Source organism: Oncorhynchus tshawytscha, linkage group LG10 (genome assembly GCF_018296145.1).
Source record: "Oncorhynchus tshawytscha isolate Ot180627B linkage group LG10, Otsh_v2.0, whole genome shotgun sequence".
NCBI classification, from domain to species: domain Eukaryota; kingdom Metazoa; phylum Chordata; class Actinopteri; order Salmoniformes; family Salmonidae; genus Oncorhynchus; species Oncorhynchus tshawytscha.
This window is the reverse complement of record NC_056438.1, coordinates 18,604,565-18,621,035: the sequence shown is the minus strand read 5'-3', so window position 1 is coordinate 18,621,035 and position 16,471 is coordinate 18,604,565. Positions and strand designations below refer to the sequence as shown.

The 16,471-nt window shown below is 42.3% G+C and overlaps 2 protein-coding genes across 15 annotated transcripts in view; one reads left to right on the top strand and one right to left on the bottom strand.

Annotated features, from left to right (window-relative positions):
* Positions 1 to 4,297, top strand: part of LOC112235592 (dehydrogenase/reductase SDR family member 4) — a 6,605-nt gene extending 2,308 nt beyond the window's left edge. For 4 of the 6 annotated variants that reach the window (XM_024404047.2, XM_024404051.2, XM_024404052.2 and 1 more), the window contains exons 3-9: positions 110 to 287; positions 542 to 643; positions 2,829 to 2,899; positions 2,981 to 3,032; positions 3,162 to 3,296; positions 3,450 to 3,529; positions 3,756 to 4,297. In XM_024404047.2, coding sequence (XP_024259815.1) covers positions 110 to 287; positions 542 to 643; positions 2,829 to 2,899; positions 2,981 to 3,032; positions 3,162 to 3,296; positions 3,450 to 3,529; positions 3,756 to 3,870 — 733 coding nt within the window. In that variant the 3' untranslated portion in view covers positions 3,871 to 4,297. The remainder of the gene's footprint in view (positions 1 to 109; positions 288 to 541; positions 644 to 2,828; positions 2,900 to 2,980; positions 3,033 to 3,161; positions 3,297 to 3,449; positions 3,530 to 3,755) is intronic. The other 2 variants (XM_024404048.2, XM_024404053.2) reach the window with 1 other exon arrangement.
* LOC112235590 lies at positions 3,959 to 16,471 on the bottom strand. Of its 9 annotated transcripts, XR_006084270.1 has the most exons (9): positions 16,250 to 16,470; positions 12,100 to 12,302; positions 11,792 to 11,890; positions 11,548 to 11,643; positions 10,801 to 11,035; positions 9,829 to 10,678; positions 9,068 to 9,124; positions 5,155 to 5,238; positions 3,959 to 5,048 (listed from the first exon to the last, which is right to left on the bottom strand). XR_006084270.1 is itself a non-coding variant. In XM_042328275.1 (8 exons), exons 2-8 carry the CDS (start codon positions 12,235 to 12,237, stop codon positions 7,604 to 7,606), a joined length of 1,695 nt encoding a protein of 564 aa, XP_042184209.1. In that variant the 5' UTR covers positions 12,238 to 12,302; positions 16,239 to 16,471; the 3' UTR covers positions 6,573 to 7,603. The 9 variants fall into 9 exon arrangements, 4 of the variants coding, with proteins under 4 accessions (XP_042184209.1, XP_024259807.1, XP_042184208.1 ...); XR_006084273.1 differs by lacking the exon at positions 9,068 to 9,124 and having other exon boundaries at positions 9,814 to 10,678; XR_006084271.1 differs by lacking the exon at positions 9,068 to 9,124.

The window sequence follows — 16,471 nt, the reverse complement described above, 5'->3', positions numbered from 1 at the left end:
TAGGGGCCAGAGTTTTTCCTGGTCAGACCACACAGTCAGGGAAAGCTCTAGGCCCTATATATCATCCTTCTCCTACTGACTGTGTCTTCTTCTACTTCTTCTCTTTCAGAATTGGTCTGGCTGCAGCTCAGGCTCTCGGTCAGAGAGGGGCTCACGTTGTGGTGAGCAGCAGACGTCAGTCCAACGTGGACAAGGCCGTGGCACTACTGCAGAGTGAGAAGATACAAGTGACCGGAACGACTTGCAACGTTGGGAAAAGTGAAGACAGAGAAAGACTGGTTAACATGGTAAAGAAAAAGCCAATACATTTAGCTCCTATTCCAGAAGGTGCACACAGAGTAGACATCAGTTGATCATCACGCGACAATATCGTATTCAAATGATACACCTTCAAATTGTGACCACCATCACACTCAACTTCAGCACAGTGACATTCCAGTACATCATCGATACTGTAGTTCCCACTTCTTGACACAGGGTCACAGCCATCAGTCACATGCCCTTACATAATGTCAGTGTTATTATTTTCCATTCTGTTTAGACAGTGGAACATTGTGGAGGTATAGACATCCTGGTCTCGAACGCAGCAGTCAACCCTTTCTTTGGAAACATCATGGACTCCACAGCAGCACTCTGGGATAAGGTGCGTTATGCGTCCAAGCATCTTACAAATGTTTTGAAAAGCAACTGGACCGAAAATCTGCCCCATATACTGAAGCCTTGATGCAATGAAGTATGTTACATGTCTAACAGTACCACATTTCCCTTAGTTTAATGTAACAAGTTATTTGAAGTATTCAGTAAGTTGTGTAATAACTATGTGATAAGTATTCATTGGTTGGTTTAACATACAGTTGAAGTCGGAAGTTTACATACACTTAGGTTGGAGTCATTTAAAACTCGTTTTCAACCACTCCACAAATTTCTTGTTAACAAACTATAGTTTTGGCAAGTTGGTGAGGACATCTACTTTGTGCATGACACAAGTAATTTTTCCAACAATTGTTTACAGACAGATTATTTCACTTATAATTCACTGTATCACAATTCCAGTGGGTCAGAAGTTGACTGTGCATTTAAACAGCTTGGAAAATTCCAGAAAATGTCAGGTCTTTAGAAGCTTCTGATTGAGGCTGATTAGGCTGATTGAGGCTAATTGACATCATTTGAGTCAATTGGAGGTGTACCTGTGGATGTATTTCAAGGCCTACCTTTAAACTCAGTGCCTCTTTGCTTAACATCGTGGGAAAATCAAAAGAAATTAGCCAAGACCTCAGAAAAAAAATTGTAGACCTCCACAAGTCTGGTTCATCTTTGGGAGCAATTTCCAAACGCCTGAAGGTACCACGTTCATCTGTACAAACAATAGTACGCAAGTATAAACACCATGGGACCACACAGCCATCATACAGCTCAGGAAGGAGACACGTTCTGTCTCCTAGAGATGAACGTACTTTGGTGCGAAAAGTGTAAATTAATCACAGAACAACAGCAAAGGACCTAGTGAAGATGGAGGAAACAGGTACAAATATAAAACAAGTCCTATATCGACATAACCTGAAAGGCCGCTCAGTAAGGAAGAAGCCACTGCTCCAAAACTGCCATAAAAAAGCCAGACTACGGTTTGCAACTGCACATGGGGACAAAGATCATACTTTTGGGAGAAATTTCCTCTGGTCTGATGAAACAAAAATAAAACTGTTTGGTCATAATGACCATCGTTATGTTTGGAGGAAAAAGGGGGAGGCTTGCAAGCCGAAGAACACCATCCCAACCGTGAAGCATGGGGGTGGCAGCATCATGTTGTGGGGGTGCTTTGCTGCAGGAGGGACTGGTGCACTTAACAAAATTGATGGCATCATGAGGAAGGGAAATTATGTAGATATATTGAAGCAACATCTCAAGACATCGCAAATTTGTTTTCCAAATGGACAATGACCCCAAGCATACTTCCAAAGTCGTGGCAAAATGGCTTAAGGACAACAAAGTCAAGGTATTGGAGTGGCCATCACAAAGCCCTGACCTCAACCCTATAGAAAATTTGTGTGCAGAACTGAAAAAGCGTGTGCGAACAAGGAGGCCTACAAACCCGACTCAGTTACACCAGCTCTGTCAGGAGGAATGGGCCAAAATTCACCCAACTTATTGAGGGAAGCTTGTGGAAGGCTACCCGAAACGTTTGACCCAAGTTAAACATTTTAAAGGCAATGCTACCGAGTACTAATTAAGTGTATGTAAAAACTTCTGACCCACTGGGAATGTGATGAAAGAAATAAAAGCTGAAATAAATCACTCTACATTATTACAATAAAGTTGATTGTAACTGGCCTGAGACAGGGAATTCTTACTAGGATTAAATGTCAGGAATTGTGAAAAACTGAGTGTAAATGTATTTGGCTGAGGTGTATGTAAACATCTGACTTCAACTGTAAATGCTTAAGTATTCATTAGTTGGTTTAACATAGATGCTTAAGTATTCATTAGTTGGTTTAACCAACTATTCATTAGTTGGGCCTCCCGAGTGGCACAGCGGTCTAAGACACTGCATCTCAGTGCAAGAGACGCCACTGCAGTACCTGGTCCGAATACAGACTGCATCACATCCGGCTGTGATTGGGAGTCCCATAGGACGGCGCACAATTGGCCTAGCGTCGTCCGGGTTTGGCCCGGTGTATGCCGTCATTGTAAATAAGAATTTGTTCTCAACTGACTTGCCAAGTTAAATAAAGGTTTCACACATTCACATAGATGCTTAGGTATTCATTGGTTGGTTTAACATAGTTGCTTTGTTTACATGATCTAATGCTCTACTTTTCACTTCCATGCAGATCCTGGATGTGAATGTTAAGGCAGCCTTTCTTATGACCCAACTGGTGGTGCCTCACATGGAGAAGAGGGGGTGAGAGAGAAAGAAGATGTAAATAATGAAGTAGGAAGGTGTTTTGTGAACTATACCAATTACAATGTATGTGTTTCCCAGGGGCGGGAGTGTTGTGTTTGTGTCCTCTGTCGCCGGCTACCAGCCTATGCAGGTAAGCTCCTCTGATTTTCCCTCTGAATGGCCCTCGGGTCGATCGTCTCAGAATTTGTTTTTGTGTGTAGTGTTAATTTACATTAGTATGAAGAAATATTTTTTCAACGTGACCTTTGATTCCCCCCAGGCCCTGGGTCCTTACAGTGTGAGTAAGACGGCCCTATTAGGCCTGACCAGAGCCTTGGCCCCTGAACTGGCCCAGAGCCACATCCGTGTCAACTGTGTGGCCCCCGGCATCATCAAGACCCGCTTCAGCCAAGCAGTGAGGATCCCCTCCCTTTCTATCGTCATCTTCACCGGTTTACTCTTTTCATCTTTGCTTACCCTCTATTTCTATCACTCGTTTGGCTGTTGTTTTCCTATCATTCATACAAATAGGAGTTTTTGATCATGCAGTGTTCTTATTCTCTCGCAGTTGTGGCACGACGAAGACGTTCTGGACGAGTTCAAGAAGCAGCTTAGCATTAAAAGGTTGCCTTCAACTTCATTCTTAGGGTACATTGTTTAGTTCAGTGTACATTCTTACCCTCAAGTGTTATTGTTTTTATGTAGTGTGTCCACAAATGTGTCTGACCCATTGTGACTGAATTGGTAGAATTTGCTTGTGTAACATTGAAAGACACGTTGCAGTGTTGTTGACGTCATATCTGTATTTGGCTGTCTTTATGCATGTTCACCGTGGTGGTCTGTTTGATTTGTTACTTGTGTATTATTCTCCCAGGGTTGGGGAGCCAGAGGAGATCGGTGGAGTGATCGCTTTCCTGTGCTCTAAGGACGCGTCCTACATCACTGGAGAGACCATCACTGTGACTGGAGGGATGAGCTGCAGGTTGTGAGACTAGTCGGGCTGTAAAGTGTCAATAGAATCTGGCCACGCTGACTGACTGTGACGCTCAAAAGGAAACAATGCTTGTAATGTAAGAATGGATTGCAAGACAGGTAGATTTATTCTACATTGCAGAGAAATGGAATCCTCTAAGACTAGTGACATGAGGACACTAAGGCAGGAAGTGGACAGTGTTGACACCACTGCTGAGATTATTACTGACATTCTTGGTATGCTTTTCAGTGGGCTCTATACTGTGTATTGGGTTAATAACAAATGAACACAATGTATTATTACTACACTTCAAAGACTGTCACAGCACACTAAGCATTTGAGCTCACAAGCAGGGTCCAAATGTCTGTTTTCGCTCTGTCCCACCATCAAGCCCTTAGGAACTATAACTACATTGCCTTAATAAACAAGAGTTAACGCTGTCATACATGTTTGATTATTGGACTTCATAAATATAGATACAGGAACTAGTAAATACAACATTTATTATACTATACACAATTCAATTGTAGTTCTTCACACTAAGACATTGGATGTGTGAAAAATAACTATTTGGCAGATGCATACATTTCCCTTTGATTCATTATTTGCTTTTTGAAGATCCTGCATATGGTTATTAGAAAAGGACAATTGAACTCTATAATTATATAAGTCAAACAAACTAATTAGCAAAACTCTTTTCTCAATTTGTGCAAGTTGTTTCCTCAGTTATCAATATGTCAAGATATTCCTATTACCCCTAAAAGAAAATGTGTTGGCCAATTGAACTGACAAGTATTACAGCACACAGGTAGTGCAGTTTTGGTGACAGGTCAATCCTTTTGACTTCACAATAAAAGTCACCCAGGTTTTTTAAAATGCTTATTCCAAAGTGATTCAGATACAAAGAATCGTAAAACTCTGCTAGTCAGTCACTATTAAATATTTTCTTACAGTGGATGGTGAAATGATTTTGCCATGTCTAATAAACAGACCATATAAATTGACATGACAGCACAAACCCATTCTGGGACCAGGAGAAATGATTTTGCCATAGACCTGTGAATTATTGAGTGTCATCTGTGTCCGTTGCCGTGAGACAGGAGGTGGTGTCGGGCCATGCCGGGCTTAAAGAACTCCCTGAGGGTTGGGCACTTAGGTGTCGTGCTTGGACCTGTAGTAGGGCTTCACAAACAACTGGGGGAGACAGAGAGCACATTAGACTGCAGTGGTTTCAGGAACCATAGACGCACGAGGGCAAGCAAGGTTAATAATAAAAGTTGCTTCCCAAGGCTCTACTTACACTGCCTTTGAAACTCTTTGTCGCTTCATCCTCTGAATATCCAATGACATCCTGTGTCACCGGTTACTGGAGAAGTTAACATTTCTAGATGGAAACGAGATGGGAGAAACGTAAGGCTTGGAATAACACTAATGGCTAGGCAACGATAACTGCACTGACATAACGTACTCACTTAACCATAGAATTGAGAGTACATGCATGCAGAAGTCAATGCACAGTTCCTGGAGGTGTAAACAGTGGAGTAAAAGTCCTACACTTCTGCTAATACTGGACATTTACAATATCAATGTGATGACACTTATGTATTTTTTGATTATTCCCCCCCAGTAGCTTCGGTGCAATTTTCACAAGTTTGTGATCACAACTTAGTACAAACCTCAACTGATCAAAACGGCAGTTTTCAAATCTCTAAGCACATTTTCAATTGACTTAAGTACAACACACAATTATAGGTCAATATTTTACCAAACACTGTTTCAGCTAGAAATACATGTTTATATAAAGCAATTGCCTTTCACAATGTCCACACTACTTTTAATATGATTCTCTTTTGTTAAAATACATTTCACTCTTACTTAATAAGACTGCTCTTAATTGATAATCACTTAACCGTTTGGTAAACCTACAGATTTGTCTACTACAGATTGAGAACTACATAATGAAAAGATATGTTTGTGAAGAAGAAACTTAGTGTACAAAACATTAGGAACACCCTACCAATATTGAGTTGCACCCCTTATTGCCCTCAGACCAGCTTCAGTTTGTCAGGGCATGGACTACAAGGTGTCAAAAGCATTCATGATACACATGGAAAACTGTTCAGTATGAAAAACCCAGCAGCGTTGCAGTTCTTGACACAAGACCACCTGGCACCTACTACCATACCCTGTTCAAAAGCACCTACACATTTTCTGAATGGCACACATACACAATCCATGGCTCAATTGTCTCAAGGCTAAAAAATGCTTCTTTAACCTGCCTTCTCCCCTTCATCTACACTGATTGAATTGACATCAAAAGTGGATTAAAGCTTCACCTGGTATGACGATCATGAAAATAGGTGTTTGTAACGTTTTGTACACATTAGGAACACGTCCCCATGAGTGTGCCACCATCCTTCAGGCCATGGATGAGGTATGCAATGACATTAATCCAGACCTACATAATGTCAGGCTTGGATTCACCATATCAAAAGGTTTATCCCCAGGTGCTTGAACAATGAGGACAGTTACTGTGACGTCAATAAGAACCTAAAGTATGACCAATGGGGACATTTACTGTAATGTTAATGAATACCTAAAGTATGCCCAATGAGGATATTCACTGTGATGTCAATGAAAACCTAAAGTATGACCAAAATTCTCAAGACAGGCTTGATGCAAACTAGTGGTCTGCTAAACATTGTTTCTTCCATGTGATTACAGTAGTACTTTTCGGGTATTTTATTCGGATCCTCATTAGCTACTACTAAAGCAGCAGCTACTCTTCCTGGGGTCCACACAAAAGACACAGAACATTAATAGACAAGTGCATCACAAGGACAGAATTACATACACTTTCATAATCATGTGCAAACCACAAAAACAAAAATACAATAATAAGGTGCGTTGCAAATAGGCTGATACTTTTGCTAAATTTCCCTGACGTGAATAAAGCTACCTTGTTTCTATAGCACCTCTTGTAATGGGTATCCTGGGGTAAAGTATAGACTTTTTACAGTTACCACCCGCAATGGGTTTCTTACGGTAACATGTAATCTCTTAAACTTGTAGGCCTTTTGTTAGTTACCATTAGGTAAAAGGAAACATTCCAAGACAGTTACACTTACGTCCGTTCATACAGGGCTCCACCTATTGTCCTTCACCCCAGAAAATAAAATGAACTAAACAGACATACAGGCTTCACTTCGCTTCCGTCACCCCTGCTCAGAATGAGCTTCATTCCTTGAGGCTTGTTACAGTCTACCACCCATGAAGGGTTATCTGAGGTACAGTGTACCAGCCTACTGCCCATGAAGGGTTGAGGTACAGTGTTATCTGAGGTACAGTGTTACAGTCTACTGCCCATGAAGTGTTATCTGAGGTATTGTGCAAGGCCTTGGACCTGCTCATGAAATGAACGAGATCCCTGTGAATCAGATGGAGCCGCCAGGCTCCTGCTCATATAAACTGAACCAGATGGGAGTTTCACCTAAGGTCCTTGGCTCCCGCTGAGGCTTTCACCTCAGCCACCGTGCCCTGGGGACAAAAATGTAATCAAAACAACACATCAGGCTATTTTAACAAGTTATAATAGTTCATTAAAGCAATTGCACACTTAAGTTTTAAACTGCCCTATCGATCCCAGGCTCTCACACAACCGGATCGTGAACAGAATTGAAATTTGGAGAAAAATTTGGTAAAATACACACAAAAAATAAGTTTGTGGAGACAAATGGGACCTCAAAGAATTAACCAACCAAGGTCCTGCCGACCTTCTGATACAGGATGCAGTGATGAGTATTAAAAAAACCCTCACCTGTAATAAAGCGAAGGGCGCTATGGTAGACGGCATTCGATGGTTTAAGAGTAGTGGCTGCTGCATTCTGGTAAATGGTGTCACCGTAGTCAAGAACTGGCAGAGACTGTACAATATGCTTCCTGCCATTCATGGAGAGGCACAATCTATTTCTAAAAAGAAGCCCCTTTAAATCTTAGCTCTTTGCGTAGCGCATCTGTATGTTTTTTGAAATTTATTTTTAAACGTTAAGATATTTATCAATCCAGACGCTCAGATATTTATCAATCCAGACGCTCAGATATTTATAGGCGGGAACCCACTTGATGATACGAGCCATCCAAAGTGTGAATATGTAGACCATCAGACATGTATCAGTGAATTAGAGAACAGATTTCGTTTGGCCCGCATTAAGTCCAAGTTTTAAATCAACAAGGGTTTTCTGTAATGCAACCAAATCAGAATGCAGCTCTATCATAGCTTGATACAAGTCAGTGCAATGGCATAATGGCAGATACATAACCGTATCGTCTGCATTCAGATGAATATGACAGGATTTAACACATAGACCCATATTATTTATATAAAAGAGTAAACAGAACAGGTCCCTATACCGACCCTGCGGCAATAGAGGAAACTGCAGTCCTTACTCTACTGAGGCTTTGCTTTACCATTGCTTTCTCTAAGCAGGTCCCGATATCCTAATGCCAAGGACACATCTTATCTTTACCCCAGCACCAGAGGTGCTCGGAAGGGAGATGCTACCAGCTATTTAGGTCAGAGGCAGTGTGCAGTTTTATTCATTTTTTTAAAGCTAATTTTGCAGCTTGCTTGAGTGATTAGAGATGGCAGGGAGTTCCATGCTATCATGGCTCTATATACAGTACTACTGGGCATTGCTTTGAGTTCGTTTTGACTTTAGGGACAGTGAAGAGAGCTCTGGTTGAATGTCTTGTGGAATATGAATGTTTGTCAGAGCTGTATGTTAGTTGATTGAATAGACAGTTTGGAGTTCAACACATTAATATTTCTAACAAAACGAGAAATGGTGCAGAAAATCGCTCCTCTACTTTACTTTAAGCCAGTAAAGCACAACATGCATTTTGTTGACACTAGCACTGTTGTACACCTATGTTGTAATGAGATCTGAACAATACATCAGTTTTTTTTCATCAACGGTCGTGAAAGATGTCTTCAATCACATTTGTAGCATATTACATTCAAAGGTCAATTTTGAAACATGTGTCTTGCAGTTTTTGATATTGGATTAACTGGTAGTTAAAATAACTAAATTGAGAAGAGATCATAGTGTTGCGTTTTGGCAATGTTCATGGTACTTCACAATAAATGTATATTTTGGAGTCCATAATATATCTGCAGTAATAGTGGAATGACAGTGTTTCTCAGTACTACTTACCCGCCAGTGTTGTGATTGGCTGTGATATTCGCCTTTTGATTTCTCCCGAAGCAGCATCTGTTATCAAAATGGGAAAGCCGTTTTGACTCTGTGGCTGTTATATAGTGGAAATCTGGTCAAGCGGCCAATGTAGAAATCGCTCTGTAATTTCCTGGTTTGCTCAATTCCAGTTTATGTGAGAAAACAAGCACCGAATAGTGTAGGGAATCATTGTACCATCTAAATCACTGACATTTTCAATAACAAAACATATATATATATATTTTTTTTTACAGCTGTTTGAAGCTGGTGTGCCAAAACCAAGAGTAAAAGGTTCAAGTGAGAGTCTCCGCCATGTCAAGGGAAAAATGGGGGAGAGAAATTCAAGGTGTATCACCTTGTGTGGTGAAAGTTTTCTTCAAAATGAACGTAGAATGAAGTTTTGAATGAGACTTTCTGCGTTACAAGTGTTACCAGTTTGAAGTTTTGTACGAAGCCTTTTGAAAATTCACCACATACTTGTGAAAATAGCATAAAAGCAATTTTAAAAAATAAAAAACTGTAGTACTAGTGGGTATTTGACTAGCCTGATTGCTCGATCTGTTGCTGATTTAAACAATTACAGTTGTGTGCCATCATTCCACTTACATGTATGAGATGATGAACGTATGGAACGATGAATGAACATCATTTTACAAAAGAAAGCACAGCCAGATCTGGCAACCAGGCTAGTATAGGAAAGTATCCTTGGTTGTTTAAATCAGCACCTGTATTTCTCTTACTCTTTGTCAGCTGATGCTGGAAGCCCCATATCTAGGGTCAATGACCTGTCACTCAACTTCCGTTGCCAGGTCGAAGGAAGCCGACATGCCGTTATCGCCGGCAACTTGGGCCTCTGTCCCCATAGAGAGCTCCCTTCCCCTGCTGTTGGTGTCCCGTTGCTACAGGAAGGAGGTTGTGACTTCAAAAGAGCAGGGATGTCTGTTGAAGTCAGTCGGGGGATGAGCACCCTGGGTTTGTTGAGCAGACAGGCTGTGATGTAAGAATAGAGGCGATGGTCTTCCGGGACCTTGAGGTTTGAGATCCCCAATTGGACCAAACAGTCCCTAAGAAGGTCTCTCTCAGTCTCTCCATCTCTACCGCTCGTCATATCCTCCTCTCCATCTCTAACAAACTCCCCCCCACGCCCTCTCCTGAGCACTCTTTCACTCCCTCTGTCTCTCACACTCCTCCTCTTCCTCCCTCTTCTCATGACCATGATCTCCTCGTCCTCTTCGGATTCCTCTTCTCTGCTTTTGACGCATGTATATTTGGACCTCTCCGTTGACTCAGTGTCCTCCTCCACATCTCTTGAAACCAATTGGATAACAACGTCTTCCTGGAAAGTTCTTGCCCTCTTATTGGCTGAAGCCATGACTGGAAGGTCTTCGTTGCAAATCCCGCCAATCACAGGTGCGACGGGCAATGACAAGTTTGTTTGTCTGTAATCGGTTAATGGGGTTAAAGACAGAGGGCTTGGGGTGGAAACCAAGGCAGGCTTAGATCTTGATTTGACGCTTTGCTGCACTCTTCCAGAGGGAGGGAGAGAGAGTGATGAGAGGAGGTAGTCACCCATGCACGGAGAGAGAGAAGCTGATAGGAGGTAACAAAAGAGATGAGGTTAGCCGATATGTTAAAAATCTATCCCAGGCGTTGTGAAATCTGGCTCGCGACTGCAATGTAGTCGGCCTGGAATGCGCCCTATGTAGACCCACCTGCAGAATCCAGGTGTCCCAGGCAGATCTGGTGCTGGAGCAGGGTCCTCAGGAGCTGGGGTTGGGAGGCAGCCTGCGCACACTCCTCCAGGACAGGAGGGGCAGCAGTGAGCCACGACACCGTCTGAGCCAGGTTGGGCACTGGGAGAAGCTGGTCCAGTCGGAGCAGGAACTCCCACAGCAGTTTCTCCAGCTCCTGGTCAAACTGAGGCCCATACTCTGACGGAAACTCCACCTGTATGGGGTAGACGAGAGGGGGACAGAGAATTTGAGATTTCCTCAGTGGATGTAGCCTCGTACGACCATAGCGAAACAGAATGTAAGCTTGCGAGACCAGGATGGTAGTATGAGGCTACAGTGACTGTCTCTAATTAAGATAACTTTATTGTTCAATTACGCACAAGGTCCAAGCAAAATATTACTTCCTGTTTTAACCCAACCCCCCTAAAAGACACACATACATAGTGTTTTGGGGGGAGAGGTGTGGGGGGCTGCCACACTGGGTGCCCGGGGAGCTGTTGTTGTGGGGGGTTAAGTGGCTTGCTCAAGGGCACAACAGTAGACAATGCAATCTAGGATTTGATACCAGCAACCCTCCGGTTGGCCAGCTCACTTCATGACTGATATTTTCGGTCGGCCCCGGGATTCAACAGGACAGCCCTCCTGTTGCTGGCTTGCCTCTCTAACAGCTAGGCTACCTGCCGCCCCGAAAAGCTGCTGAGTCAAACAAAACAAAGCCAGTCTGACCTTGTAGAATAGTTCTCTCTCTGTGGGGTCTTTCAGAAAGCTTTCAACCAGGTCCCGGAGGTTGGTCACTGCTGTTTCAATCTTCACATCCTTTTTCTGCAACATAGGCATGCAGAGACATCACTTACAGCAAACATACTGTATTTCTCACAAAATCATTCCTAGGGTACAAAGCAGTGAAGTGATGAAAGACCATTCAAATACCACACCCATCTTGCAGTACAGAGAACTGACTGTCACTCACCAGGGCAGAGGACGGGTTGGGGGCACGGATCCTTTCCAGCTGGGTAAGGATAACCGCTGGATCTGGTGGGTCTGAGCCATTGCACAGCTCTAAGATCAGCTACAAATGGCCAGAGACATGATAATTAAGCACATACAGGGTAATATTCATTAAGTCGCAACGGAAAACAAAATTGAGCTTTTCTTATTGGACAAGTTCAGGTTTTCAACCATTTGGTGCCAAATGAATGCAACCCATTTTTACTACAACACAACTGTCTAAAGACTTAGGGCCATGGGTCAACTATATCATCCTCCACACACACACACCCGTGATCTCAGCCCCAGAGCCAGCTTGGCCTGGTGTCTAGATGTGAGCAGGCCAGGGACAGTCTCACAGCAGGATGTCACAAACTCCTCCAGCGTCCCATAATGCATCACATCGCGTTGCTTCATCACCTTCCACATGGCAGCAGAGACCAGCCGGATGGGAGGGGCCAGGAGGCGTAGGGAGGAGAAGGAAAGGAAGATGTCTGAGGGGATAGAGAGGGGAGAGTAACGCGGAGCAAATAGAGCCTTTTGAGGTCAGTTGGTTTGATAAAATAATCTTTAAAGTCCCATGACGGTAGTGACATCCCATTACTGCCTATCACTTATTCATTCTTATTTCAGGTGTTGTGTATATTATAGAGGTTGACCGATTAATCGGAATGGCCGATTAATTAGGGCCGATTTCAAGTTTTCATAACAATCGGAAATCTGTATTTTTGGACACCGTATCAAAAAATAAAAAATGTACACCTTTATTTCATCTTTATTTAACTAGGCAAGTTAAGAACACATTCTTATTTTCAATGACGGCCTAGGAACGGTGGGTTAACTGCCTCGTTCAGGGGCAGAAGGACAGATTTTTACCTTGTCCGCTCGGGGGATTCAATCTTGCAACCTTACAGTTAACTAGTCCAACGCTCTAACCACCTGATTACATTGCACTCCACGAGGAGAATGCCTGTTACGCGAAAGCAGTAAGCCAAGGTAAGTTGTAAACTAGCATTAAACTTATCTTGTAAAAAACAATCAAATCAATCATAATCACTAGTTAACTACACATGCTTGATGATATTACTAGTTTATCTAGCGTGTCCTGCATTGCATATAATCGATGCGGTGCGTATCGTTGCTCCAATGTGTACCTAACCATAAACATCAATGCTTTCTTAAAATCAATACACAGAAGTATATATTTTTAGACCTGCATATTTAGCCAAAATAAATCCAGATTAGCAGGCAATATTAACCAGGTGAAATTGTGTCACTTCTCTTGAGTTCATTGAACGCAGAGTCAGTGTATATGCAACAGTTTGGGCCGCCTAATTTGCCAGAACTTTACGTAATTATGACATAACATTGAAGGTTGTGCAATGTAACAGAAATATTTAGACTAATGGATGCCAGCCCTTAGATAAAATACGGAACGGTTCCGTATTTCACTGAAAGAATAAACATCTTGTTTTCGAGATGATGGTTTCCGGATTCGACCATATTAATGACCTAAGGCTCGTATTTCTGTGTGTTATCATGTTATAACTAAGTCTATGATTTGATATTTGATAGAGCAGTCTGACTGAGTGATGGTAGGCAGCAGCAGGCTCGTAAGCATTCATTCAAACAGCACTTTTGTGCGTTTGCCAGCAGCTGTTTATGACTTCAAGCCTATCAACTCCCAAGATTAGGCTGGTGTAACCAATGTGAAATGGCTAGCTAGTTAGCGGGGTGCGCGCTAATAGCATTTCAAACGTCACTCGCTCTGAGACTTGGAGTTGTTATTCCCCTTGCTCTGCATGGGTAACGCTGCTTCGAGGGTGGCTGTCATCTCTATAGAGCTGCTGCCTATGCGGTCTGACAAAAATCACTATTTTAGTAGTTCTTCAAAGTAAATAAGGCCAAGATCATGCATTTCCAGGTAAAGATACCCCGAAGCAACTGCTCTCTTATTCCTCTCGATCGCACATTCTGTCTCTTCTCTGTCCTTTTCTGCCCCACACTAACCTAACGTAGCAGGCATAAAAGAGAAACATACCGGAGTAGGCGTGCAAGGGATTGTGTCATTGTAGTTATTGACCACATTTTCTGCATTAAATTATGTAGAATATTGGCCAGTTGGGAACTACAACTCCCCACTACATCGCATAGTTCAGGCTTGATCTGATTTATCTCTACAGAAACTGCAATGTGCACATTGAGCTCACAGAAAAAGAAAAAACTATTCTAATAATTGATCTGAAGTCAGTCAATTAGTTGTTTAAAAAACTAAAAATAACTGACATTTCGGTTAATCGCTCAGTACTAGAAGAGTGACTGGCTGTTAGCCTTTTTTGAGCGTCATGTTTAAATCATATAAGTGACTGTTGAGCTTCACAATCAATTTTAGATAATCTTGGATGATTTGGACATGATGCACAAAAAAAAGCTAATATTGGACCCATGAATATCGGCACCGCAAAAAAGTCAAGTAAACAACACTTTCCTGTGGATACCCTATCTCCACCTCCTACCGCCAAAAGCACCAGCATGTACAACCGGTAAAGTAAGTGTAAATATAATTTTATTCAACATTCTGGCTTTTAGAGACTATTGCATCTTTTTTAGGGTGGATTCCCTCATACTGAAAATCCATGGAGTAACCATGGTAACAGTGCTGTTTTAAAGGGGAAGGATCCATTGGGTATTTTTTGTAATTTGGGCGAACTATCCCTTTAAAATAGTTAGGGTGTAATTAATCTTCCTACTTTACCTCAAATTCAAGTAGTTGTAAGCAACCATTTTCTATAAACCCTTATTATATAATGGTTGATAAAGACACCCGAATGTATTGACTGGCTGCAAAACTGTTAGGAAACTGTCAATGTCACTTTGCTTTTACTAACACTGTGACTATGCGTCTTGTTTTAGGAGACTATTTGGCTACTGTACTGATATAGCTAGCTAGGGGCAACCATCAGGTTGTTTGTTTAGGGCTGGCTAACCCGCAATAGCTACCTACTGTTTCTTTGCAGGTAATGATTGCTACTCCTAGTGTTAGCTCACGAGCTGTAAGTGCAAAGAGAAAACTGTTGGAAACCAAAGACTAAAGTAATTACCCATTTCAGATGGCTTCTTAGTTGCCATATTGTCCCGTCCGAATTTAGGTCGATTTTTTATACTTAGAATGGCTAGCTAGCTTTAGCTCACTTCCCAAGCCAACTTTGTAGACAACTTTGTAGCTAGCTAGGCTAACAAAGCGTATCTTCTGAGATTGCTGGATAAGTTAACGACAAGGTTACAATAACAAGTGATTATCGAGCAATACAAACAGAAAACATGCAACGCTCGAGGTTGCTATTCTGTATCTATTACACTGACTTTGGTCATAAGAGTTTGTTAATTTTAGGCATAAAAACACGCTGGGTTCTCCTGCTTTCTCTTCTTCAGGATTGGGTTGGCGGATCGCATCCAACTTTCAAGGTGCATACATCGCCACCTACTGTACTGGGAGTGTAAGGCCAGTCACGGCCTCACTACATTAAATTGTCCTCATTAGTCCTGTTCCTCTAAGAAAGTGAAATAGAGCCCTAAAACTCCCACTTCCTTCTTTCAAATCTCCATATTTCCCTTCTCAGACTTTAGGACATGAGAGGGTGATATGGCTGGTGACAATACTCCATGCAACTCCTCCACCCAGAAGTCTTTCAGTTCAGTCCCAGGAACCGCTCTGCTGCATCTGCAATGATATCTATTTCTGGAATTTCCTCTCCACCTTGGTAGTGCCATTAATCACCATAGCTATGAAGGCCACACAGTCCACCTTCTTAACATATAGGTCCTGTTGGTGAAAGGCAACCCCTGCAGCAAAGGCCTATCCACCACCATGACAACATGGAGTCTTTAGGAGTACCATTCGAACACTTAACAACCGCTGCATATGAAATGCTTTGGGAAACCCGGATTTTGGCCAAATTCTCTTCTACCCTGGTCGGGCATTCCAAAGAAGCTTCATGGTTCCCACTACAATTGCAACATGTTACATTTTCATCACTTCTAAAACCATTTCCACATCTCCCCTTCTGCAAACACTTGATTGAAACATGTTCAAAAGCTTTACAGTGACCACACTGCATTGGTCTTGGGGTAAATGCTCGGCCCTGTAGTTTATATACCCCAACTGCACTTGAGTAGGGAAGAGACTCCATATAAAAAAAATACAGAGATTTGACGACGACCCCCCACACACACGCGCGCGATTCATCCGACGTGCTTTAATCACTCCAGGAATATTTTTCATTTCCCACTAGACGCCAGGTATTATCCCCTTAACGGTGCCGTGTTCCGAAGACACGTCAAACTTCTCAATTCGGACGCAACACACGTTCTTTCTGATCCTCAGAAATACATTAAATCTAAACAAACATGCCTCTCGTAATTCTCACAACCTTCAATTTACCCAGCACTTTCTCCACCAATTTGGATATCTCAAATGGGTTCTTCAAGATCGGTAATCCGATCCGCTTCTCCTCATTAATAACCCATAGTGCTACAAGATAAGGAACATTCTCAGCACTGTACGCTACTCCTTGATTCAAGATCCACATCAGCTTCCGCCATCTCTTTCTCCAAAACCACATTTCCCCCGCCTTCTCTACTTGCTGGATGTGACGTCTGAATG

What these genes read in the sequence shown, in the direction of transcription:
- LOC112235590 (XM_042328274.1), bottom strand. Translation starts at nt 14,937, where the DNA reads ATGGCAACTAAGAAGCCATCTGAAATGG. An exon ending in AGAGAGAACTATTCTACAAG is followed by an intron (nt 11,036 to 11,547) that starts GTCAGACTGGCT and finishes TACCCCATACAG; the next exon opens with GTGGAGTTTCCGTCAGAGTA. An exon ending in CCAGCATCAGCTGACAAAGA is followed by an intron (nt 9,125 to 9,828) that starts GTAAGAGAAATA and finishes TTTTGATAACAG; the next exon opens with ATGCTGCTTCGGGAGAAATC.